Source organism: Xyrauchen texanus, chromosome 45 (genome assembly GCF_025860055.1).
Source record: "Xyrauchen texanus isolate HMW12.3.18 chromosome 45, RBS_HiC_50CHRs, whole genome shotgun sequence".
In the NCBI taxonomy this organism is placed as follows: domain Eukaryota; kingdom Metazoa; phylum Chordata; class Actinopteri; order Cypriniformes; family Catostomidae; genus Xyrauchen; species Xyrauchen texanus.
In genome coordinates this window covers 5,799,838-5,826,808 of record NC_068320.1, presented here as the reverse complement: position 1 = coordinate 5,826,808, position 26,971 = coordinate 5,799,838, and the positions used below count along the sequence as shown (strand labels likewise).

General features: G+C 35.4%; 1 protein-coding gene across 2 annotated transcripts in view; it reads left to right on the top strand.

Annotated features, from left to right (window-relative positions):
- The first annotated feature begins 2,959 nt into the window (after positions 1-2,959).
- LOC127637622 (scm-like with four MBT domains protein 2) overlaps positions 2,960-26,971 on the top strand; it is a 69,274-nt gene continuing 45,262 nt past the window's right edge. The window contains exons 1-4 of one of the 2 annotated variants that reach the window (XM_052118774.1): positions 2,960-3,113; positions 10,976-11,070; positions 12,312-12,552; positions 25,122-25,142. In XM_052118774.1, coding sequence (XP_051974734.1) covers positions 10,978-11,070; positions 12,312-12,552; positions 25,122-25,142 — 355 coding nt within the window. In that variant the 5' untranslated portion in view covers positions 2,960-3,113; positions 10,976-10,977. The remainder of the gene's footprint in view (positions 3,114-10,975; positions 11,071-12,311; positions 12,553-25,121; positions 25,143-26,971) is intronic. The other variant, XM_052118775.1, reaches the window with a different exon arrangement.

The following is a 26,971-nucleotide window of genomic DNA, read 5'->3' as shown; positions in this document are numbered from 1 at the left end:
AAATTTGTAAAGGGGCACACATTTGTCACTATAATCCCTAATTAAATATAACGTTGCTAAAATGAGTATAGGTTATATAGGCGATGTCAGCTTTTGTAGACATGCAAACTCTAAAACGATACCAAACATTAAATATAAATCAAATGCAGTACAGTATACCTCTGTAACTTGCTGCAAAATAAATTTTATTAAATTAAAATCGACCAAGATAAAATTAAGGATACAGTGGTTGAAATGAGAGGGCACAGAGTGTCATTTTGATTTAATTAATTAATTTGTTCAATAACCACTTCTGGAGATCACATATTTAATGCCAGTAGGTGGGTACAAATGAGAAGCATTGACAGTGACTATATTTAAGCATTTTTTTGTAAAAAAAACAAAAACAAAAAAAACCCCAATATGAATTCTGAAAACAAAGGGTTATTATTTATAAATAAATGAACAAGATATATCACTGTGTGGTGGTGGTGTAGTGGTCTAAACCACATAACTGGTAAACTGGTAATCAGAAGGTTGCTGGTTCTATCCCACACAGCCACCACCTTTGTGTCCTTGAGCAAGGCACTTAACTCCAGGTTGCTCTGGTGGGATTGTCCCTGTAATAAGGGCTCTGTAAGTTGCTTTAGATAAAAGTGTCTGCCAAATGCATAAATGTAAAATGTATTTACATACAGTATCTAATATATATCTGTGTTCAGCAGTGTTGGGAAAAGTTACTAAAAAATGTAATCCACTAATCACTCTCAAATAAGTTACTTAACTGTTTACTTCAGTGAAAAGTAATCACATTACATTACTTTTAAGTTACTTTCTAAAACTTTTTTACAGAAAAGTTTGTTTTCCTGCTCAACCAGTTCCAAATAATGTCTATTTCCTCCTCCTCTATTGTCACTCGCCTTTCAGCTGTCACAGAAACGCAAAGATAACACTTGTTCGGTTAACATTAGTTAACTTGAACTAACAATGAACAATACTTTTACAGCATTTATTTAAGCAAAAAAAAAAAATACAAAATCTCCAGAGCTAATTTGCCTAGTTGAACTAGCAGTACTACAACACAGGGTTGAGTAGGATAAGGTATTGACCCACATTGTATCTCTCCTCCCGCAAGGTCGCTGCAGTCATTGGTAATCTGTCTCTAGACCTGCTTGTTACAGTCTCCTCCTATAGATTAACCTCAAGGCACAAACCATCTGTTACTGCAACATCACCAAGAGCCAGTGCTTATAAGACCAGTTCTTTTCTTTTCTTTTCTTTTCTTTTTTGGCTGCACAAGGAATTTCCACTTGTATGTGCCATAGAGAGAGAGAGAGAGAGAGAGAGAGCGAGAGAGCGAGCGAGAGGGGGGGGGGTGGAGCGAGAGAGAGAGAGAGAGAGAGAGATAGAGAGAGCATGCGCGTTGATTATGTTGCCTGATAAACTAACTGCCTCCTTCTCCCCCAGTCCTGCATGCCTCATTATTACGGTGCACATTTTTTACTCTGTAGGAGAGCTCACTTTATATTTGACTGTAAATGCCGACTTATTTAAACTCAGTACAGCTATATACATCATTACCACCGGATGGCAACGTTACACCGAGGACGAGCAATGGGCTGTCATTTTTAAACAGTTTTGAGGCTAATTTCATTATTTAGTTATTTTACGTTTTAAAACATGTAGCTACTAAATTATTAATTATGTCGAACTGTGATGAGTTTGTGATCTACTTAATATCATTGTAATATTCATAGTTTTCAGTCATAATTTGGTTAAATGAAGGTTATTTATGTATATCTGATTTTTGGTTAAATGTACTGTTATTAAATGAGTAGCTTATTCTGGGTTCAATACAAGTATGCTCAATCGATAACATTTGTGGCATAATGTTGATTACAAAACATTAATATAGACTCATTTTCCTTAAAAAAACGAGTTTACATTGAGGCACTCAATGAATGGGGCCAGTGTTCAGAGGGTTTGAAGGCAGAAATGTGCAGTTTATCATTTTTATAAACTTTTTTTTTGTTATTGAAATTATTCTGTTAAATTTCTTCATGTATTATTTCAGTTGTAAAGTTGTGTAAATCATAATTTTACATTCGTTTTTAGGGTTTGTTGACATTATGTCATCGCAACAAAGTTGTAAAATTGTCTAGAAGGTTAGTAAACGAGTTTATCACACTAAAATCCTGTTATATTGTTTACATCTTGTGGCTATACTTTTGACATAATGAGTATTTTAACGTTTACGGAATGTCCCCATTCACTTCCATTTTCTTTATGTTATATTATTCCTTAAAGAGATTTCTGTTTCACTGACTAAATCTGCCCTCTCATGACTTTAAACTCTCATTTCTCTCTATTTTCCTGTACATTTATTTGTGAAATTGTCTTTATTTTTACTCTGTCTTTGTTTACATAATGATGATCACAAACAAGTTTTAAAGACAGGCAGCAGAGGTGCATAGTAACAATTAAATAACACAACAATCGGATAGGCTATTATTTATTTTTTTATAAATTATTTCAATTGGCCTACACCATGAAGAAAAATACAACTTTGTATATGTAAAAACAGAGTTAATATTTAGCTAATATGATTGTGTAAGTTTGAAGATATAATCAAACTGATGATCAAGATGAAAAACAAGTGAGATTGCAACACTGTCTGTGTCACAAAAACTAATGAAATACCAACAAAAACAGCAGTCAGCATTTTGGGCGCCAACCAAAACAACATCGAAGTGTTCAAGATGTCCAAAAACGCTGCATGCGCCAATGACGCCCAAAAGTGCGGCACGCGCCAATTAATAGGCTTCCACAAAATGCTGTCCATGTAGGCAGCTCACTACGTTTTAAGACACAGACACTGAGTTTCTCCGCACGAGGGAGGCGGAGGCTCGGGCCCATTTCTATTTATAATGGGCTGAACAAATTTTGCAACTGTAAATAAAGGTCAATGAAGGAGTCGGCTTGAAAATAATCTGTAGATGTTGAGACATGCGCAGACGAGAGATGATGCCATATTGGACTTGAGTATTCAGCTGACACACGCATACACGCAACGTTCCTGCTTCAACCAGAACACAGGATAACACAATTCAGATAGACGGGGAAACAAGCTTAAGGTAAAAACGACATTACCAGTATTAACTTAATTTAGTAATAATGCTCGTGCTCTACAAGGGCTCGCGCTTTTTCGCGCGAATTTCCGCATACGGACGCTTTTTCCTCAATAAAAAACATTTGGAGGTTGTTTGTAGCTGTCAGAAATATACAAAAACCTTCGACTAAGAGTTGGAAAAAAATATATAGCCTATATATACAAAAGGTCCGACAAAATGCAACCACCGTATTTCTACATAACGCGAATGTCACTTTCGCTTCTGACGATAAATATATTTACGCGCGCTGGAAATGTCGCTGACAGATAGCGTTTATGTAACGAGCGATATTTTCGATACGCGATGTTCCTCAAAGCGACGGACTTTATTTTGAACTGCTATCGGACCTCCTTTCGATTTCTAAGGACAGAATGTTTCCGTGTAAACATCAACACTTTTAAGTTCACATCGTCGGACGCTGTTTATGTAATCGTTATTGACCGTCGCGAACTGGTCGGTATACGCGAATCAGGTGCGTTGAATATGATCGGAAATCATCGACACTCATGTGTCTAACCCGCTCTCAACATGGCGGGGTAAGGTGTGTTAAAACTGACAGGCAAAATCTTTGAAGAGGGAAAAAATAAAACCGCGTTTGTTACGCGTCAGGTTTTCGTTTCTTTCGCTGCACATGGACGTGCTTTAATGAATTAAATTTAAAGTTGTCGTTTGGCGACGTCGGTGGGGTTTTTTTCCGCTGCAATACTTTTAGAGTGTGTAAAGTACTGTGTATCTGCGGTCACACACACACACACACACACACACATACACATGCTCACACTATATTTCCTGTTTCGCTTTGTGCATTCTTGCTGTGTATGAGTGCGGGGTGACAGAGCCAAAAAAAAAAATAATTATCTCATAGATAGCATAACTACCATGAATCAAAACGTCCCGACACGCACAGAAAAGAAAAATGCAAATATATCTAAATATTAAAAGATTCGAGAGATAAAGAGCTTAAAAGCATGAACCATTGCTCTTTTTCTTTTATCAAACCGATCCGGATTAATTATAATTAAAAAAGTTATTAATTTTCAGCAAAAGACGGACATTTATATGATTACCTTTTATATCAGTGGATATCCCTTTAAATTTACGGGGTTTTTATTCGTGGGTTTTTACGGGTGGATTAAATTCATGGAGTCAAAATGGAGTCATCAAATGGCGTTTGATGATAAGATGATATATATATATATATAGCCTATATATTTATTCCCGTTAATTCTCCGTCTGGCCTGGAAGAGATGAACGCGAATAAGTCTCGTAACATCTGTGCAGGACGGCTAGCCTTTTTTAGACTATCGTGTGTAGAAAGTAGCCTATAGGCCTATTTAAGACATATATGTTTAATGAAATTAGGATTCGCCCACAATACTTTACACAGCCAGAAATGGAATTCAGGCGTATCAAAAGTGTTGAGTGCGTGTTCGCTTCGATTCAGATTAATAATAGGCGCGATAATGAAGGTTGAATCAACTCTACGTGCTCCATTGAGCAAGAAAAGCCATTTAATGTCCGTCACATAGGCCTATCATACGACAACGCCTGTCCGGTGCTTACGCAACATGTAAAGGACTGGTGATCCATATTTAAACCATCATTGCTAACACATGCGAATTCTTTCTCCCTCTCACACAGAGTGTGAGTGATGATATGCGATATGTCGCAGGTAATCCGATAGTTTACCCCCTGTTCAATGAGATCAGATGACCGTGGGATTGAATAATGCAGTTGACATTTAGTCCTTTTTGACGTCATTTCTTTTATGATGTCACAATGTGAGCGTGAAAAAAAGCATTCTAAGCAGCGTTAGGACGTTTACGAATAACCCTTACCTGCTTCAGTGCCTTTAGTGGGTTGGACACCTTATTATCAGTGCACTGGAGTAGTGCCATGAATTGATCTTGAATTTCCCCTCATTGGTCAAAAAGTTGTGTTTCCACTGAACTGAACTACTGAAGAATGATGTCAAATGGGGATGTTCTTTCTTTGTAAAAAGTATAGCTAAGATTTCCCATGAAATGAAAAATAACTGATGCCATAATGTTGGCATTTTGTTTTTGAGAAGTGATGTCGTCGTAAACCAGTTTAACTAAATTTTCCAGATTCAGTACGAGACTATTTTACTTAATTAACAGTAATTGTATCATAGTATTAATAATTCAATTCGTCCCTCGTTTAAAAAAAAAGATGCTGAATTGCAAGTACGGTAACTTACAGTAGTCTACACTAAAAAGGAAATAAATATTGCCGAACAGAATAAGTACACTGAAAAACCTAATTAGTATTAATTGCACTCATTTGATTGAGTAAACTCGTTCCCTCAATAGAGTATTTCAGTTCATATAACTTGGTGGTCAAGTAGAGTGAATTAACAATTGAATTTGAGTTAACTTGATGCAGGAAGACTTAACTCAGATTTGCTATTTAATTATTGTCTTTTCAACTGTTGTTAATAATTTTAATTGAGTTGATCAAACAATAACACTGCTCAAATAAAGATGATAACTGATTCTAGGTCAGTCATTAAACAAACGTTATTCTCCACATAAATGCATATATATATATATATATATATATATATATATATATATATATATATATATATATATATATATATATATATAAAACCTCATGCACAAGAAGAACTGACATTGTGTTAACAGGGTCCAGCTTGGCCAAAAGGTGACACAGATCACCCTAATGATGACATCAAATGAAACAACTGTTTGTAACAAAACAACATAAATAATACATTTAAAGATTTAAATGCCCCCATAAATTCCCTCAAGCAGCAAGGTATTGTGGGTATTCCCCATAGCGTCAATTTTGTACTCCGTAGGTTTTGGCATTTAACACTTTAAATCTTAAGTCTATGGATTTTTAAGATAAATAAGATCAGAGGCCTAAACTTGACATTTCAAGTAAAAATTAAGACAAATTGATATTTCCATTTTAGAGTTTACAGTGACTTTCTACATTGAATAAGTTAGTTTAAGCGTGAACTTGAAAATATGAAGTAAATTCTACATGTGTACTCAATTCAAACATATAAAAATTAATTCTCTAGCTAATAAGTAAATATTAATTATGATTGTATGTTTTCTTTACAATGCGTCATCATTTATCAGTCCTAAAGTAGAAAACCTTGCAATATTTATTTGCTAATTTGAGTAAATTTCACAAATAAACAAAATAAGTAACTTTTACTTAACTTTTCAGAGCTGGTGTTTCAAGCATGTACCGATTTCGTTGTTACATTTGGCAACTTCTTGTTTTGTTAGTCTTAAGTTCATTTTCTACTCAAAATGAACCATTCATGATAAAAAAAAATGATCTGCTGATTGCTACCATCCTTTTGTTTTGTGCACCAAGTGTTCAGGTCTGCGTGTATAGCTCTGAATCGTTCATCTAAGGCCAGTAATGCAAGGTGATGTTGTCTAATAGACCATATAGCATGCATTAAGCTTCCCTGTGAAAGACGTCCGTGTGTACATGAGTATGCTAAAAATATTGAAACCTAGAACATTTCTAAAATCAGCGCTACATTAAGTAAAATGTACAAACAAAGAGTGAGTTCAATTTACCTGAAACACAGTATTGCAAAGTAAATTTAGCCTCAGAACTTCTAGTTAAATCCAACAAGAATTCTTTGTAGCCTTTACTTAAAAATATAGTCTGTTAAATGTACTTACAATGTCATGACAGCACAAAAATCATGAAGAACACACTAGATACACTAGACACTAGATTTGGTCACACTAGATTAGAGTCATGGTAAGACATACAATGTTTACATCTTGTGGCTATACTTTTGAAACAATGTGTATTTTAAGATTTCTGGACCGACCGCATTCACTTCCATTGTAAGTGCCTTTGAAACTGAGATTTCTAAATATATATATGTATTTGTTTTTGTGGTAATCAACATAATGTTACAAATGTTGACTGTTGACTGCCTAACTCATATTGAATATTCCTTTAAAACGATGTCATCTGGAAATTTGCCGAAACCTGCTAAGCAAAACATTTGAACATTAGACAAGTTCTGTGATTAAAATGGATTAGTAAATGTGTCTGAGACTAAAATGCCTAATTTAATAAGAAAAGCAGCACTAGATTGTACTACAATAATCCTTTAATTCCTCTTCCAAAATTTAACAAGTCCTGGATTACAGTGAGAGAGAGAGAAAGAGCATCTGGCTCAATTGAGCTAATATTATGTCCTGCCTGAAATCTGGATTTATTCTGAAACAGTTTGTATCATAGATTAGGGTTGATACTGAAATGTATTTTAATCTACCATCTACAATCTGTAGGTGTCTTTCGATCCACAGATCCAAATGTGTTGGCTGAACCACAAAGAACCCACAATGGAATTCTGGTTTCTAATTTAATGAAGACATTTAAATGTCAGTGGCAATGAAATTAAATATTCAGCTGTCAATCAAAAGTTCTTGTGTTATATCTCATGACCCCCCCCCACCCCCCTCCCCCCAATTATTAGTTAATGATTACAACTGTAAAAAGGGAAGGTTTTTGTTCAAATGTTAAGTAAAAATGTTTGTGTTAAAATGCTCAGCTGTATTACATTTAACACTATAATGTTTTGTCCTAAGTAGATTTTATTGGGAAAGTATTGCTTTTCTTTCTGAGAGTGACTTAGATGCATATGAGCACCTTTTCCTAATTTAAAACCAACATAAGTCATAGTGAATACTTGTCCTCCCAGTTACTCTGAATACTCATGTCAATTTCCTCTTCGATTCTTCCTTTATCTTCCTCAACACTGCCAGATAACTTTGCCAGAGGAATGGGAGCACTATAATAGTATTCTTTGGAATTGGTCTGTTGTGTTTATAGCACACACACACACACACATACACACACACACACACACACACACATACATCATGGCAAATATTGAGTGAGTCATTTGCAAGGAAGTGGGTTCAGTGTTAAAGTGCACTTCTCATTCTTAGTTCCATCTGAAACCAGGAGTCCAATTGAACAAAATACATCAGTTTCACAAAGTATGCATGGTTGGAGATTATTCACTGCACTTTTATTATGATTAATTCGATTTACATGAACATAAGCAAACTAGAATACGATGAAATGGAGCAATTGTGACCTTCATCATTATTTTGTTAATAGAATGTGAACTGGGAAAGACATTGTGTGTTTTTCTGTGAGTTTTAGTGCAGTGTAGCTTTATTCCACTCCTGTTTCAGTTTTAGAGGCAATAAAGGGTACAATGACAGGGTTTGTAATTTTTCAAGGCATCAGTCCTTTGAGGATGCAGTCATTACCATCAATGCTATCATAAGCTATTCACATACTAGAGCCTGTAATGACATCATCAGAGCATAAGATTAAAATTACAGCCAGTAGCAGAGTAGAACAGACCTATTTTGGTTAGAATGATAGCACAATTCACACCAAAAGTACTTGATGATGATCTTAAATTACCTGGAGATATTAACATGTTCTACTCTTCTTGCTTCTTATTTTTCACAGCCTTTCAGTTGTTTTCCTGTTATTCTCCCTCACCCTTAAAGCCAAGATACACGGGGGAACAAAATCTCTGCAATGTGTTTCCTAGCTACAGTAACATTATTTTAGATATTAAATATGACATAACAAGCTGTAACTTGTCACAGCTTTGCAAATACTGTATTTTTCATGTATAACTGTGAAAAATTGTGGCATGGAGGCATTCAACCTGGTCTCATGACAAGTCATAATTAAAATAAAGGTTATTCATTGGCATGCATGGTGTAAGGATGAGCATTGTGAGTAATTTTGTAGTTGAGAACTCTAACGCTTAAAAACCGAGTAATAAATTATTTAAATCGAGAATTGAAGTTAGTAAATAAAGAGTGTGACACACATGTGAAATTTGTAGCCTTATAGGGTTTTCACATATATTACCATTATCACGGTTTTAAAATAAGCTAACTTCAACAATGTTTTAACCAGTTTTTCTTATGAAAAAAAATAGCACTATTCATTAACAGCAACATCAGTTTTTTTAAAATAACACGTGCAGTCACAAAGAAACATACATTCCCTGTCTTCTGAAGCGATATGATCACTTTAACCTACTGAGACCCGATTGTGACTGCTGTGTTCATTTTCTATTCTCCTTTTTGATTTGTAGGCCATAAGAAGCAGGTAAAATATATATTTTTAGACCAAATATTTTCCCTAAAAAAAACGATGTCCACATATGTGGACAGTGGGTCTAAAATGTGCCATTTTAAATAATACTAAGTTATAGAAAGTCTATATACAAATATTTTTTTTAATCAAATTGTTTATTATGTTTCCAGGAGTGTTTGCTATTCATGTTTTTGAGACATTACAGACATTACATCAGAAATTAGCATAATTAATTCTGATTCAAAGTAATGGCCAGCATCATCCAATCCCTGCCAACCATTTTTAAATAAAATGTAGCATGAAAAATTCTGATTACATTGTACCATGTCTACCAAACATGTTGAGTGGTCCAAACATCATCTGCAGCCTGAAACTGAACTTTTGACTGGATGTTAGGAGTGAATGCACTTGGCTGCATAGGAAATCTATAGGATGCTCCCTTGAACCCTATTTAGGGAATGACTTAACCTCCAGTGTGCTGCCTGTCTGCACTGGTCTCAGAACAGTTTGAAATGTACCTTATTTTCATACTAAGCAGCCTCTGAAAGCAGCATTTTCCATTTTTTTATGCATCCACTGATTCTCAGTGTGATAATGCACAGTGAATATAGGATATTTGACTATAGTCCACGTATGTGGTCATTATGTTTAACAGTGTGAACTGAGCTGAGATCACTCGACTTAAGTGAAATTTAATTATGCATAGCCTATAGCGAAGCCAAAACGTAATGTCTACGCATGTGGACACGGGGTCTCAGGAGTTTAAATAATGACAGAATTTTCCTTTTTGGATTTCTACCTTATTTTATGTTATTGTAGCTTTTCTTAATATTTATGTTTATTTAAGTTTATCTGTGTGTTTACAGCTTTAACTGTGTACAATCATTTATCTGTGTACTCTTCTTTGTAAATGTCTGTTTTCTGCTTATCTTATACTAGATATGCTTCATTGATTTGTAACCTTGAGGGCCAGTTCCAGCTAGGATGGTAAAATGTTATGAATGGATGTTATTAATACCTGTTAAGCAATGAAAAGGAGTAATCAGTGTATGAAAAAAATAGATGAGGGCAGAATTAATTGAAAGAACCTGTCTAGGCTAAGACCCCCATTTACAAAAAAGGAGTACTTCCTAAGTGATCAGATTTATGATCTTCACCTGGTGGACGATAAAACAGGTGAAAAAATACCTTAGAATTGCATTGAAGGAGGGACCACAGCCATATTTAGAGACTAAAATATCATAGAAACCGAAAAACTCCCTATCAACCACCCATAAATCCCTAGCAGCCGCCAAGTAACATGCTAACATCCACTCCAAACACCTTAACAACAACATAGCAATGTCCAGTGGCCTGTTGCACAAGGCCGGTTTCTGTGGCTACCCTGGTAAGTTTGAGTTCAGTTTAAGCAAACTGGTTTTTCGGTCTCATTTTCAGTGCCGGTTTTTACCGGTGTTCATCACCATAGCAACTTTCTCCACATGGCTAATCTGCCTCAGGGCTGGCTTTTTTTTTCCAACTAGCTTCATGCAGCAGGCCTCTGGCATTTTCTACTGAAAATGTAAAAATGTAGTTGTGTACTGCTGTCTCACAACATCTACTGTGTGTACTTGTCTTACATTCATAATGCAAATTCTTTCTGTCTCTCCTCCTAACAGGCATGGATTGTGTGGAGGAGGAGGTGGATTTTAACTGGGAGGAGTATCTCGAGGAGACTGGAGCCACTGCTGCCCCACACACTTCATTCAGACATGTGAGAATACACTTAACACACATAGACATGTTGGCTGGGTTTCCATCCACATATTGTTATTCTAATTTTGGGATACCGCGCAAAAAATACTGGGTGGAAGCACGTACTGGGTGGAAGCACGTAAAAACGTATACGCTCACTTGAGGTGGATACATTTTTAATTTGTTAAGAAGACGTATAAATGCTAAATTGAAAGTGCTTTATTACCAGTGGCTTCAACGTCTATTCTATTTTGTGGCAGTTTACCCAAAAGTGATGATTTGGTTATCTTTAACACTTGGTATGTCAGCGCTGCTTTATTTGAAAACTGTTTTGCGATATTCTGATTTATTAAATTCACAACTTGTATAGAAATACAGCTATGACAAAATAGAAAGAGTGCAATCCATGTTTATACCAAAATAAATAAAGTCTCCATAGAGAAATTAATTGAAATTGGCCCAAAAGTGTGAGACCACTAGTTGAAATGCTTCTCTTTTGCATTATTACAACATTTTTCATTACAAATTACATTATCAACATAACAATTTTAATAAAGGGTTAAGAAATTAACTGAAAATCTTAACTGAAAAAAATAAAAAATGTGTTTGTATAACGCTGTCTTGTTCTGCTTTTGGGCCATTTGTCTGTGATGTTTCTCAAACAGCAGAGCATAATCAAAGACAGTTGGCCAACTTTGGTCAAAATTTTGTCGCATTGGCATGAAAAAGGTCCCAGTCCCAGTCTGGAGTCTGGAGACCTGGGGTCCCCCTTGATAGGCTCGTCTGGGGGAGGGGGGCATCAGAAGTTTCTTGGTGAAAATCTGGGTAGGCAATGCCCCCTTAGCACCTCTTTAGACCTGCCCTCTAAAAGTCTGTGCAAAACCTGATGATCCATGCGATATCAGCTTGATTTGAGAATCTTATATAGAGCATCTTGTGTTCTTCAATAGAAGCAAAGAAATCTGACCTTTTGTAAAAAGGAGTTATCATGGCCACAAATGTATTTTCATTTGCTGAGTGAGGTAAAAATAGTGCAGAATCTTAAATATTTCCTCTTCTTTGTACTTCATATTTTTTCTTTGTTTTAATAAAACGTTGAAACTTTCTTTGTATTTCCAGGTTTATATTAAGTATCCCTGATTTGGACCCTGCTGTTCATTACTAGTGTGTCAGATACAATTGCCAGTTTTGTTTTTGTATTTTGAAGCAGTCCAATGGATTTTTATTATGACATCATTAACGTTTGATTGGACATTTCAGGTGGAGCTCAGTCTTCAGAGCAGTTTTCAGCCTGGAATGAAGCTCGAGGTAGCCAATAAAGGCAGTCTGGATACGTATTGGGTGGCCACCATCATAACCACATGTGGTCAGTTGCTATTATTACGCTACTGTGGCCATGGTGACGACCGCAAAGCTGATTTCTGGTGTGACATCATGACAGCCGAGCTGCATCCTGTCGGTTGGTGTGCTCAGAACAACAAAACGCTTCAACCACCTGAAGGTAAGGCACAAATTCACACAAACGAATATTCGGTTCTTTAAATACAGATTAAGTACATGTTAGAACAGTACTTCCAATCTAAACAAATTCACGTTCAAACACACACACTAATTTTTCTCGCACAGTACGGCACCCCAACTTGTTTGTTCTGCTAATCAATAGCACAAAGGGTTTAAATACTTTTCCCAGCAGAGCAAACAATGCTAAGTTGTATGAAAACACACACACATCCTTTTGTTTGAATGATATTACTATTGCCGTCCAACATGCTCTGTTGATTCCTATGAGTTTTCATTAATTATAGCGCCTGTAACAGCTGGAAAGTCTGACATAGGCTTTAGGTTTAAATGGATTATCTTCTAAGGGTTGGAACATTGGTTTTTTTGGATTGATTTTCTGTAGCTGACAGCAGGTTATCAATGTTTTCCACTGGAACACATACTTTTCCCATAAACATTTCGCAATCACTATTTTCAGTGTTCGTCTAGACGCAAGAATTGTGAACATACCTTATATTGTCATTTTTGTTTGTCTGGTGCTTATATGTGTGAGTGTGTGTGTGTGTGTGTATCACTTGCTATGGTCGTCAAAGTCCTCAACATAGTAAACCTATACAGTATAAGAGTTTGTGACTACTTCACCTTTTTATTTTTAGTTTGGTTGATGTAAAATAAAGTTGTTTTGGTGGAATCTACAGTATTTTGCCAAAGATAGTTAATGACAGCATAGGAGCCCAAATACATTTAGGGTTAGGTTAGGGTAGGGCTAGTGTAGGGTTAGGATGTGATAAAATTAGTGATGGGTCATTCAAGTCTTTTATTTGACTCAGAAGAACGAGTAGTCTCAGAGAGTGATTAGTTAATTTTGTGTTTGTCGCGCATGTGCATTGCGCAACCTCTTTTCGTTTGTTACGTGAAAAATGCATAGGCGCTGTACAGGAAACAGAAATGATTAGTTCACCTTTCAACTCTTTTAGTTCCGAGTCTTTCGTACTTTTGTCACGTGACAGCCATGTATGGAGTCGACTCGGACCAGATGATTCAAGAGGTGAACTAATCTTTCTTTATCTCGTAATTTTTCCATGGCTGCATTATTATTTTTTCCTTATTGGGACTATAATTAATGTTTGTGTAAGTTGACGTGTTTGGTGGGATTTGGCTATTGATAATGTAACATTTTAAAATAATTCTGCTCTTCTGAATGAATAAAATTACTTGAATAAAGATTCATCATTTTGCTGAACGAGACTCAAAGATCCAAGTCAGTAAAATTATCTGATCTTCCCATCACTAGATGGGATAGGAAAAGATAAAATAGGAAGGTTAAAATGAGGGGTAGGGTTCTAGGATACAAATTTCAGATTTTAAAATTAGGGTTAGGGTTTAAGGACTTATATTTGTAATTTTAGGGTTACGGCTCTGGGTTTAAAAATTGTATTTTAGGGTTAGGGCTCCTGGACTTACATTTCACATTTTAGGGTTTCAGCCTTTAAATTTCACAGTTTAATGTTAGGGTTCCAGGATTAAAATTCTGGATTTTGTATTTTGTGTTCTGGGATTTAAATGTTAGATTTTATGGTTAGTGTTCCAGGATTTAAATTTCAGGTTTTAGCATTAGGGTTTCTGGGATTTAAATTACAGATTTAAATTTGGAGTTAGTACACCAGGATTTAAATGTATGAATACGTCGCCAGTATTGCAAGTATTGCCATGGCAATACTACTTTTATTTTAAGTATTGCTTGGCAATATTACTTTTCTCTGTTCGTACATCTTCATTAACTCTTTCCCCGCCAAACACGGAATTTTCCGGGTATCCGTGTTTTAGGTGGTATACGGTAAGGAAGACCCGCACGCATGTTTTGAAAGAGTACGCAACTCTTTGATCAAAGAAACAGACTGCGATCGTCTCAAACGTGAAGTGGAACACCATACTAATACTAAAGCACTTGTTTGATAAAAATGCCTTTTTCTCAGCTTTTTGTCCGAAATGTTGTTTTTGACAAAACCTACCTCTGTTCAAGTGGCAATAAAAAAAGAACAAATTAAGATAAAATAAAATAGTTTTTTTTGCCTAAAAGCAGAGGCTCAGATCTTTATTTTGATATATAGCATCTTCATATATTCATGGAAGAAAATATTCTGCGGGCAATTAAAGTTTAGCGAAAATCGTCAAAAACCCTGGTGGTGGCTGGCAACTTTTTTTTAAAACGCTGGCGGGGAAAGAGTTAACCTGCATGTATAGCTCTGGTAAAGTAGTGTCTCTCTATCTCTCACACACTCTCTCTCTCTCTCTCTCTCTCTCTCTCTCTCTCTCTCTCTCGCTCTTTGTACATTTGCTGAACTTAAGGATTCAATTTGACATGAAATGGTGTTATACAGCATCTCTGCAACCAAGCGACTTGATTAAACAATTGCTTCTGTTTATACAGTGCAAGATTTGTCTCGTCACATCATGTCTTTATGAAACAGCACCTTTGACAAGAAAGGCAAAAACAGCAAAAAATGCTTTGTGTGTGTAATGCTAACAGAACTACTTTGATTGAAGAAAAAAATGCTTCAAACTGAATTCACCACTCTGCCAAACACCTCATCCCTCATCTCATCATCTGATGTAGGCTATACAGGTATTTATACAGGCCATAATGTTGGCTTTAAATCACTCCATCTGAATAAAACTAGGGGTAAGATTTGAGAAAAGAAGCCCCCTGTGAGATTTAGGTGAGACTGTTTCTCATGCAGTTTTGGAATAATTTAGAACACAGAGAACTAACAGAGTTCTGGATGAAGTGGATCCAAAATGCAAATGTTTTAGAGGTAACTTTGAGAAACTTCATCTAGTGCTGTGTCATGGTAACAAGAATTTTAGAAATGCTTTTTAGCAAACAGTTACAGGAATATCAATACACATACTGAAGAAGGTATAAATTATTCTCCACTTTGGTGTTGTTTTTGCCCAAAAAATTATTCTGATGGGGGAGACCCCACTGAAAAAATAAAGGTATACGCTTCTTTACTTGGTCAGGTTTCTCTGCATCCCCAGAGATGAAATCCTGATAAAATGTTAATGCAAAGTAAGACATTTAAGTAACAGACAGTAAATTCATTAAAATATACTTATAAGTATACAGTGATAGTATGCTTACAAAAATGAACACAAAAATTCAAACGACATTCTTTTTTAGCATGTAGCCAACTTATTTTACCAATATTATACCTTGCCGTGAAAATATGGCAATATTACTTTGATGCATGATTTTAGGGTTAGGCACCTACATTTTAAAATTTAAGGTTAGGGTTCTGGGATTTAAATGTCAGATTTTAGGGTTATGGATCGGGCATTAAAATTTAGGATTTTAGAGTTAGGGTCTGTAGCAGCCAATAATGTTATAACTACCGTTAATGTAATAACTGCCAATAATGTAATACATTTATTTTTATATTTTTATTTACCCAGCCAATAATGTAATAGCCAGCCAATAATGTAAGAACTTATTACATTATGGGCAAAAAGTTATTACATTATTGGTTCAGAAATGTTATTACATTATTGGTAAGTTATTACATTATTGACTTTTATTACATTAAGAATGGAAAATGTATTATGTTATTGACAGTTGGCTTCTACAGGGCCCAAGGAGTTAAATACAGATTTTTAGAGTTAGAGATCCGTGATTCAAATTTGAGATTTTATGGTTAGGGTTCCAATATTTCAATTTAAAATTTTAGCGTTAGGGTTCTGGGATTTAAATATCAGATTTTATGGTTATGGTTAGTTCCAGGATTTGACATTTTTATAAAAAGGTTTAGGGTTTAGGTCCCAGGATTTAAATTTCGGATCTTCATATGGAAAAAGGGTTTAGGTTGAAATTTTTCAAAATCAAATTAACTAAGTTATCAGTTTGTAGATGACATTACACTACTGTGGAGAATATAGAATAGAATGTTACATGTTGTATTTATACAATCTCTAATTTGGTCAAAACCATCAGGACATGTATGCGTTTAGTAAAACAGATATCAATAAATAGTAACTAAATTTCACAACTTGATAAAAAAAAATATCTATAATTCCCTCATAATTTACTCACATTTATGTCATCTCAAATTCGCATTACTTTCTTTCTTTTGCTGAACACAAACAAAGATATTTAGATGAAGTTATACATGATATGTACATGAACTCTTTGTATGTGTCAAGCTAGGAAGTGTAATCGAGATTCAAATCATGATTGTTCCTAGGAGAATGCAGATGTCATGATTTACAGTGAAAAAGTGTTATATTTTGGTGGGTTTCTCACCCAAAACTGATCGGATCGCTTCAGAAGACATGAATGAAAACACAAGAATGTGGATTGCCTTTATGCTGCCTTTATGGCATTTTTGGAGCTTGGAAGTTTTGGATCCCATTGACTTGCATTGTAAGGATTTATTCACATCATTTCTGTGTCAAAATGTCTTAGTTTTTGTTCAGCAGAGGAAAAAAATTCATTTGAGTTTGAGACGGCATAATGTTGAGCAAATTATGACAAATTCTTTTTGGTTAAACTATTCCTTTTAACTACTTTAACTACAATAATTCCTAGTCCTTCAATGCTTTATATATAATTTCCTTATTAAATGAAGATCTGAAGTATGTATACAAAAAAATTATATACAGTAGTTGAGATCTAAGACTTTATAGGGTTCCATTTTGGTACTAGTCGAGAATAATTTAGCTGGTGGCTTACTCCAGAGCCTTCAGGATTGTTGGGATCTGAACCTTTGATTATGTATAAGTTTAAACTTTGAGTTACCTTCAAATATTTGCAATGCAAATATATTATAGTATATTATAGTATAATATAGTATAAGATGACATATCACATAAAGGATAAGTGAAATAATCTCATCCAAAAGATGTTCATGTTAGTTGTGCTTGGTATCAAGAATACCAGATACTTTTCCAGATATCTTGCCTGACAAGCAAAGAGCCGTTTATTTAGTCAGGACCACTTTGAGGATTTTTATTGAAGGTCTCCTGAAGATCCTTTTCTTTATTCAGTCTTTATGAGGCAAAGTGAAGGACCATGTCATTCTTTAAAAATATGTTTTATATTAGCAAAAGTGATCAATTACAAGACATACTTAAAGCCGCACTACGGAACTTTGTGCTCTCTAGCAATATCTGTGGTTGAAACTTAAATGCATTACGTGAGTCGTGTTCTGGCACTGCTGTTCTGGCAGAGTCATAACGTGCTATTTTCAGGTTGATATTCTGTTATACGATTAAACATTTGAAACGGAAATATTACTTTCTTTGATGAAAATGAAAAACACTCTTATAGACATATTTGAATGAATTTTACACTTAAATCACTTTTCTGACACTACACTCAAAGCACTTTTAAGGAGAGAAGAGGTGATTCTCCTCAGCCAACATGAGTATAGTATCTTAATATGATTATGTGTTTTATCTACTATTAGTGTTTGTATTTTAATAAAATGTTCAGTTTAAGAAGTTAAACTCATGATACGAGTTCAATAGAAGTCTATTTAAGCAACATCACACGAGCAAGAGTGCGATATGGCCCTACATCAGCACTGCTGTGATTCAACCGCAGGTAATAACAGCAGTGTTGATTTAGGTCCATATAGTGCAATTGCGAGTGTGATATTGCTTATATACAACAGTTCAATGAACAAGTACATTTAAAAAAATTGGAAAAAACAAGTAAGGTCATAATAACTCATTTGTGCATGGAACTACTTTCTTACGTGATGGATCAGAATCTGCCGTAAATGATGCGTCCAAGCATTTGTTAGTAATTCAAAAATGTCACTTCAGAAATAGTATCATGACTTGTGTTGTTCGAACAAGTTATTGGACAAACAAGGACGGATGTGTTTGTGTGTGTGAGAGAGAATGAGAGAGAGAGAGACAGAGCATGTGCGATCACCTGTTGCCACACCCAAGCAGAGATGCTGTCAGCTTTCTGAAGATCAGCTTTCTCACTGGAAAAATAACGGTCAAACAGGGGTATTGCTCCCTATTTTATGGTAGCCGGTGCGCAAGAGTCATTCACTATAGAAACCGCAATGTCCTCTTCCATTTTAAACAGTGTGCCCAATGTGGAAAGTCCGATAAGAGGTAAACCCCTTCAGTTCATGTAATTAATTAGCCTGTTGTGTCTCTCAGCTGTGATGAGCCGTAATACTGAAGTTGTTAATTTAAAGCCGTTTAAAGCTATTTCCTAGTTTTAGTACTAATATGAGCATTCACAAAGAACTGATGTATGTAAACGGCTGACGCAGATTCACTTAACATCACTTAACTGGCTCATATTACACAAAAAAATTATCTTTTGCCACCACATGCTGGCTAACATATATAATGTAAAAAAAATAAAAAGGCAAATAGTAGCTCTTAACACATAAGCACTGCTCTTACACTTGTGTTTTGAATGGCACGAACACAAGTGGAGTGATACACACACAGTGAAGCGTCGGAGTGCTGTATAGTATATTATATACTATATATTATATACTATATTGTCCATCCTCAGTTAATACAATAGCATATCTATGCAATGCACATAATAACATCGTAAACCTAAAACATAAATCGAGGATACAATAATGATGGGGATAAAATATACTTTATTAAACATACAAATAATATGCTTAAATATTCAGTATAACAATTTCAAGAAGTCAATTTCAGAAGTCATTAGTAAACATGTCACAGTAACTTCCCCAGACAGCATAGATACATCGCGATCGGTTAACGTTAGTAATGTTTGATTCATAAAAGCATGACAAGCAATATAAGCTTCAACAGCCCTACCAGATAACATCCAAGCATTATAGCAGGTTGTAAAGAAGTCAATGGAAAGGAGGAGGAACCGGTTTGGCAATATAAATACAATTTTAATGAATAACTTAAACTAAAAGACAAACACACACATGACGCACATGTCCGTTAACTATCTCTCTCATCGCACCACCGCCTGCCATCGGCCTTTATCCCTCTCGGAGGCTTAATTAGCCTGATAAGGGACGGGGTGTGTATAATCACAACCCGGCCCCGCCCTCCGCCCTGCCACACAGGTAAACAACTTTGCCAAATGGATAACAGATAAACATCCATCTAGATGGCAATGATGCTGTCGTGAACTGTGTGAGTGTTACTGAACTGAGCTGAACAGCGACATGACGTAATCACACTAAGATGAACATCTTAAGCCAGCAATTTGCACCAAATCGAAACCGACAGCTCAAAATACAAATATTTTTTATAGGCTTAATGTAGTGAATCGGGGTAAGGTAAAAGACATTGCTTTGAACACTGTTAATGTACTCTGTCAACAATGGCAAGTTGTACATTTTAAACCAAAAAATCTAACATAGTGCAGCTTTAATGCTGACTACATTGTTATGATTTTAAAGGGCTGCATAGAATAAAAGTTCTGGCATCCTAAATTAATTTCTTAGCATGCACCTTTTAAAATCTAAAGTGAGGATATGAATTCAGGTATAGGATGATATTTGAGATTTTAAGGTGTTCAGTTGGTCTAGCACAGTGGCTCCCAACCCTGTTTCCCAACACATTTTGGATATCTCCCTAATCAAACACACCTGATTCAACTCATCAGCTCGTTAGTAGAGACTCCAAGACCTGAATTGGGTGTGTCAGAAAAGAGAGCTATACAATTCCAGGAATAGGGTTGGGAACCACTGGTCTAGAATGCAATAAGTTTAGGTGCAAGTGGGTTTTAGGGAAATCGCACGCAAGGCGCTAAAGGGCAGTGCCAAGTGCTATTGAATTACACCTGCTGGTGGAATCTTCAAACTGCAAATGTAGGAACTGAAATTTGACTTTGCAATGAAAAGAGATGTGGTAAACGTCTTCTTAGCGCAATGACCTATATCTCAGGAAAATAGCGAATTGTGTATTTTCTACTCTTTGTATGATTGAGTTTTCAGAAATGTATCAAAATGTATGATTCTTTGAACACCCTTAGATTCATAAACATTCGTATGTCTCTTATCATTTGTAGTTCAAACCTAAGAGTTTATGTTTCAGATGCTGTCAATATTCAGATATTGAACATTTCGGTGACTATTTTCATGCACAAAAGTGTTTGTGTACTCGAACAACACTTTACGTAAATTGTTCTATTGGAATCTGACCATACCTGTTCTTCTCATATCAGAAAAATAAGTTAGGCAGAAAATGTTTTGGAGCACAGAGATGTAATCTGACTAACAAAGTGTTTTGTTGACAAACGCATGCTCGACAGGTCTAACAGCAATGGCACGCAATGCTGATCCCATTTCTGGCAGAATATTACTTGCCAATAAAGAACACACTTTTTTCAGCCCATCTTATTCCTTTGTGATTAATTGGCTAAGAAAAAAACACTGAATGTTAATACTTCTAAATGTTGCGTAACAGTGATAAGTTATACAGTGTTAAGGTGTGTGTCAGTTGCACATTCATATTTCTCTCTTCCAACCTGAAGCATTTGTCATTGTCTTTCCTAATGTTAATGTATAGATCCTTGCTATAAAGTGTTACCACATTTTATTTTTATAGTCAAACAAGCTAAATCCCTCTTAACCCTTGTGCATATATGATCAGCCGCCACAAATTGAACATTGTAATCCAAATATTTGCCAGAGTAGGAAGTTCCACTAGGTTCTGGCTTGCATACTTATTCCATCAATGACATTGGTTGTTTAAACCATCAGTTCTATACATATATAGAACTATATTTAACTATAACCTAAATCTTGCTGGAATTAGGAAGGGCTTATGTAATGGCAGCCAGCTGGTACCTGCTGTGCAGTGTATGTAAACATTACTCCCCTGGCCTAGGGATGGGCGGATCGATCCTAAAGTGTCGATACTTCCAATACTTATGTATTTTTTAACTAGGGACATTATTATATGGTTACCACAAACAATAATCATATGCTTAAAAGTGAAATAAAATGGATTAGGCTATATTTGCAAATACTTGTGCAGGATGGGAACTATTTCTTCTTCCACTCATCTTAACATTCATAAATGCTGAAAAACACAAACAGACAAGCGCTTGTTCCTTCTCAAGACTTGTTCAAACAAGAGAGGTCAGTGCCTTGTAGAGGTAATGATAGAAAATCAGATAAACAGCTTCTGGTTGTGTAGTCTAGGGCATACGCAGACTACATACGTTGTATGCCCTCCTATCAGTTTTAGGATTTTGCGTATGCCCACCTGAAATAAGTGATGATACGTGTGGCCGCCAGAACAAGGAGTAGGCTTTTGACTTTTTCAATCTAATAACGTGATGCCGCAGCACCGTTGAGTGTATGGTGTTTTAAAAAAAATGTACAGAGATTCTCACTAAACGCGCAAGGAGATGCAATGGGGAGCACTGGCAAGACAGACAGTCGGACTGAGCTGATCCACCAATCAGAATGTTCATTTCAGACGCAATTGGATATTTGCAAACCAATCATATTTTCTGTTTTAGTAAGGGGCGGGACATTTCCAACGTCTGACACACAAACATCCCTGGAGAAACTATCATTTGCACAGCATATTTATTTCCCTGCCAAATGTAAATATATGTATATACATTTGTATAAACTTTGTGAAAATACTGCATGTTATTGCACCCCTGATCTTTTATGTTTTTTGTTTTCTTCTTTCTTTTTTTGTCATTTACTGCTGTTGATGATGCCTTTTTCTTGTGATATCAAATAAGTTAAATTTATATTTCTAAGTAGGAAAACAATTTAACCCTTCTCAAAACCACATAATTAAAACATACATAATTTATGGAGGATATATGGTAATATAAGATAACGTGTTAACGTGAACATTACTAATCATATTAGCTACAATGCTTAACAGTTTATTGCTTATTATGAATTAGATTATTAGTTATAATAATAATAAAGTATTAACAATTTTCATAGTAGCCTAATAAAAGGAACATTAATGACACCTATTAATTTAAATACATATTTAACATGAAGTTACCATACCAGTGTACTCTACACCATGCCATGAAAAAATTTACCCTGGTATACATATTATAAGTTTATGTGGGACTATAATTATAACAGTCCAAATTTTAATGGAAAAAACAATTCTTACACATTTTACATGAGCTATATATAAATGTAAATTAATTTTAGAGATCGAGTGCATGCATTTTTCATAAATTCACAGTGTGCCCGCCTCTTCAGACACTACTTCACCACTGCTTCTGGAGTAAATTCACGCTAAAATAACAACATATCTAAAGGTGACATTTCTTATTTCTGATAATTGTTTGTAATTTTTGTTAATAAGTAATTTAAAAAGTAGTTAACCTTGGTTTTACTAAAGTAATATTGTAGTAACCATGTTTTTTGTTGATGTTTTTTTTTGGTCTGAACCCATTGTTTTAATACAGTAATATTGTAGTAGTTACCATGGTTTATTGTGTGGTTACTATGGTTTAACTAAATACCATGTTTAAACTATAGTGTACATTTTTGTAAGCATAAACAAAACAAAAGTCTAAACATTTTCTGTTTAGGCAAAAAAAAATTAAATAATGACTAAAAATTTTATTATAAATTACCCATTTTACATTCGCAAAAAAAATTAAATCAATAGAAGTATCGGTATGGTATCGGTATTGATGATATTGGACTTGAAATTATTGGTATTGGATCGAAAAGAAAATCAGTGGTATCGCCCATCCCTGCCCTGGCCTCAATTGTCGCTCGCACTAGCGACTGATGCTAGAGGCTGTAGCCTTTAGCCTCCTTGTTAGCGCACCCGCCTCCCACACTTTCTTTACCAATTATATAAACTTATGCAAATTATCCCCATCCTTCTGTTATGGTTGCATTAATAGTAATTTAATTAGGTTGTACTTGTACTTGCAATCAATCCATGTGTTGTGTGTGTATATGTGTTTTCAGAGGAAATAGAGGAAATCTGTCTTTGCATTTTTAAAATAAGGGTCAGTTTGAGAACATGCACAAACAAACCACCCTAAATTCAGATAACTGTCCTGATGTTTAGGATTTAGATATAATATTCTCCAAATGTAGCAGGAATATTCATGAATTCAGCTGCACTGTATTTCAAGACCCCATGAAGTTGCTTAACAATCGCCATTCTTTACCTGATGTGTATGACTTATTTTCTTCTACAGAACACAATTGAAGATTTTTAGAAGAATATTTCAGCTCTGTAGTTCCATACAATGCAAGTGAATGGTGACCAGACCTTTCAAGCTCCAAAAATCACATAAGGACACATAAAATTAATCTTTATGACTCCAATGGTTAAATTCACATCTTCAGAAGTGATATGATAGGTGTATGTGTGTGTGTGTGTGTGTGTGTGTGAGAGAGAATCAGATCAATATTTAAGTCCTTTTTACTATAAATCTCCACTTTCACTTTCACATTTTGAAATTAAATGTGAAAGTGGAGATTTAGAGTAAAAAAGGTTTAAAATATTGATCTCTTTTTCAACCAAAGTGATTGTATTGCTTCAGAAAACATATATTAACCCCTGGAGTCGTAAGGATTACCTTTATGATGCCTTTATGGGATTTTTGAACCTTCAAATATCTGGTCACCATTCACTTGCATTGTATGGACCTATAGAGCTGAGATATACTTCAAAAAATCTTCATTGTGTTCAGCAGAAGAAATAAAGTCATGTACATACGGGATGGCATGGGGGTAATGATTAGAGAATTTTAATTTCTGAGCGAACTATTCCTTTAAGGGGAAAGACATTCTCGTTCTACAGAGCATTTTATTGAACAATAATGTGCATGTTGGTCCATTTTCCCAAAAGACAAATACTGTATCTGCTAGGAGTACACTAACATATAGATGTATAGAAAGTTAATACAGTAGATATCAACAAAAAGCTGCAAAACTCCAGTTTGATTTCATGGAGTCTGTAGAGATTAAGAGTTGGATATAATCTCACAATACATTTGGATAGCTGCAACATGTATTGTTATTTTGCATGTATTAAATGTTTTGTTTGATTTACTCATGATTTTATCCCATATCACTTGTTTTGACAGGAAAGTAGTCAAAGGTAGAAATAGAGTCTGAAAAATCATTTTATAAATGGTCTGCACTTATATAGCGCCTTTTTAACCTACACTGCATCTCATTCACCCATTCACACACACATTCACACACCAATGATGGCAGAGCTGCCATGCAAGGTGCTTGCCTGCCATTGGGAGCAACTTGGGGTACCACCTGAGCCACCCAGAGTTATACTCCTTAGCATTTAATCACATGGATTGTGGAATACCACTGACAAGTTTATTTGATCTTTAGCTAGAAAGTATTCAACTAAAATAAAGAACCTGAAATGAGTTGAACAATTGCAAGTAAACCCCTTTACTTAGCTTATATAATGTGTACAAAAGACTTAATAAAAGAATACATAGACCACAAAGACTGTCTGTTTAACCATGTATGCCTTGATGGAATGTGTTTGTGAGCGTGTATGTTTAGTCAGTGTGTATTTGGTGGTCATCTCTGTTCCTGTCTGTTTGTTTCTCAGATAACGTTTACCTCAAAGCAGGTAAGCTGAGCCTACTTCTCTCTCTCTCTCTCTCTCTCTCTCTCTCTCTCTCTCTCTCTCATTTCTCAGACCAAGGGTGTAGGTTTGGTTTTTGGTAGGTTGGGGACTGTATTAAATCAATTTACTCCATGTTTTACCTTCACAGTGAAATTGCCAGCTGATAATCTTACTTATAAAGTATTTGGACAGTTCTGCCTCTTTTAAAAATGTCATGAATGCCATTGGGTTAAAATATCAAACCAAGTTAACACACAGTAATGTGTTAGGTTCTAAACATAGCTGCCACTTAGTTGTGATATTTTGTTTTCTAATGCAATTTAATGCATATATTTTAAGTGTGATCAAAGTGTCAACATATGTTTGGGGCCTCTGTTTGTACAGTGCCTTTTGTACACTGAATAAAAGCATTTAAGTATTAAGAATGAAGATGATTTAATAAAAAAAGTGCTTGTACATTATTGTATTGTATTATTTCCCCACCTTAAATTAGGACTAATGTGCCAAATTTCAACAAGCACCACCATACAGCGAATGTTTATGCCCTGTAATAATTGCCCGTGCTGTTGCTCCGTTATTACATTAACAATACCACATTTGCAAAGACGTAAGTGAAATAAAGCCGTTTTGGTCTCATGGTTTGGGTTAGGTTTAGGGTTAACATACTTGTTTGTTTCTGTATCTCAGACACGCTGTACCTTACTCTTCACATCCGTATATTCATATAATGTTTGCTCATGTCTTGTGCAGTACAATGGGCGAAAGGGTGTTTGTAGTTCCAGCTTCACCCACTGGGGGCAGTTCAGAAATTCGCAAAGTGTAGACAGATTTTAGCTGGCAAATAAAATCTACCTCCACCACCAGTTTATGTCACTATAACTGGTAGAGATTGTTGTTAGAAAATTATTAGAGATTATTCAATACTCTATTGACTGTAGGTACATGTCCCTAATGTCCATACCCAAATCTACGCCCTTGTCTCAGATGCATGCATAATCTCTCTCTCTCTTTTTGCTCTGGGTTTTTTATTTGACCTCTTTTACCCCATCTTTCTCTGATACCTTTCTTTTCACCTCACAGTTCTTTTTTTTCCTTAACATTGTCTTATAATATTCTATTATCTGTTTAATTTTTTTCTTCCTGCCCTGACCTTTATGCTTCTCTGCTCTGTTCAGGGGTGTGTTTCACAAAAGCATTGTTAGCAAACTATGATCGCAAGTTCCATCGTTGCCAACATAGTTCAATGATTTGGTGTTTATTCAAAACCATAGTTCCAATGAAGATTGTCAAACAGCATCGCAAAGTGTGGTTGGAACTTCTTCACCTGTTGTTGGAAGCATAGTTCCTTGTTAGTTTGCTGTGTGGACATAATTTGGCTTCTCTGAGGCTTCAAGACCATGACAACATTTAAATGCACTTAAGAAGATGGCTTACACGTAAAAGGGATTGAAGACCATTAAGAGAAAGCACTTTAACCCTCTGGGGTCGACAGACACGCCGGCGCGTCCTGCTGGATTTTTTTCGTCATTACAGCGGAAACAGCATAAAATTCTCCATCATTTTGGGGCATACAGATAAATGTAAGACATCATTAGAGACTATAAAGGGTCTACTTTTATTTGTGTACACTCACAATAACAACAAAACCTTGTTCTTTTGTAAACTAAAGAAAATAAAAAGGGTGAGCTGTAAGCAGTCTCTGGGTTCGCGAGCATATATCTTAAACAGCGTCACAAAAATGAACTGAAACTCAGCTAATACTTATCACACAAACATGAAACATATGTCTAAAGAAAGCTTAAAATGTCTACTTTTAAATAAAATAATTCAAA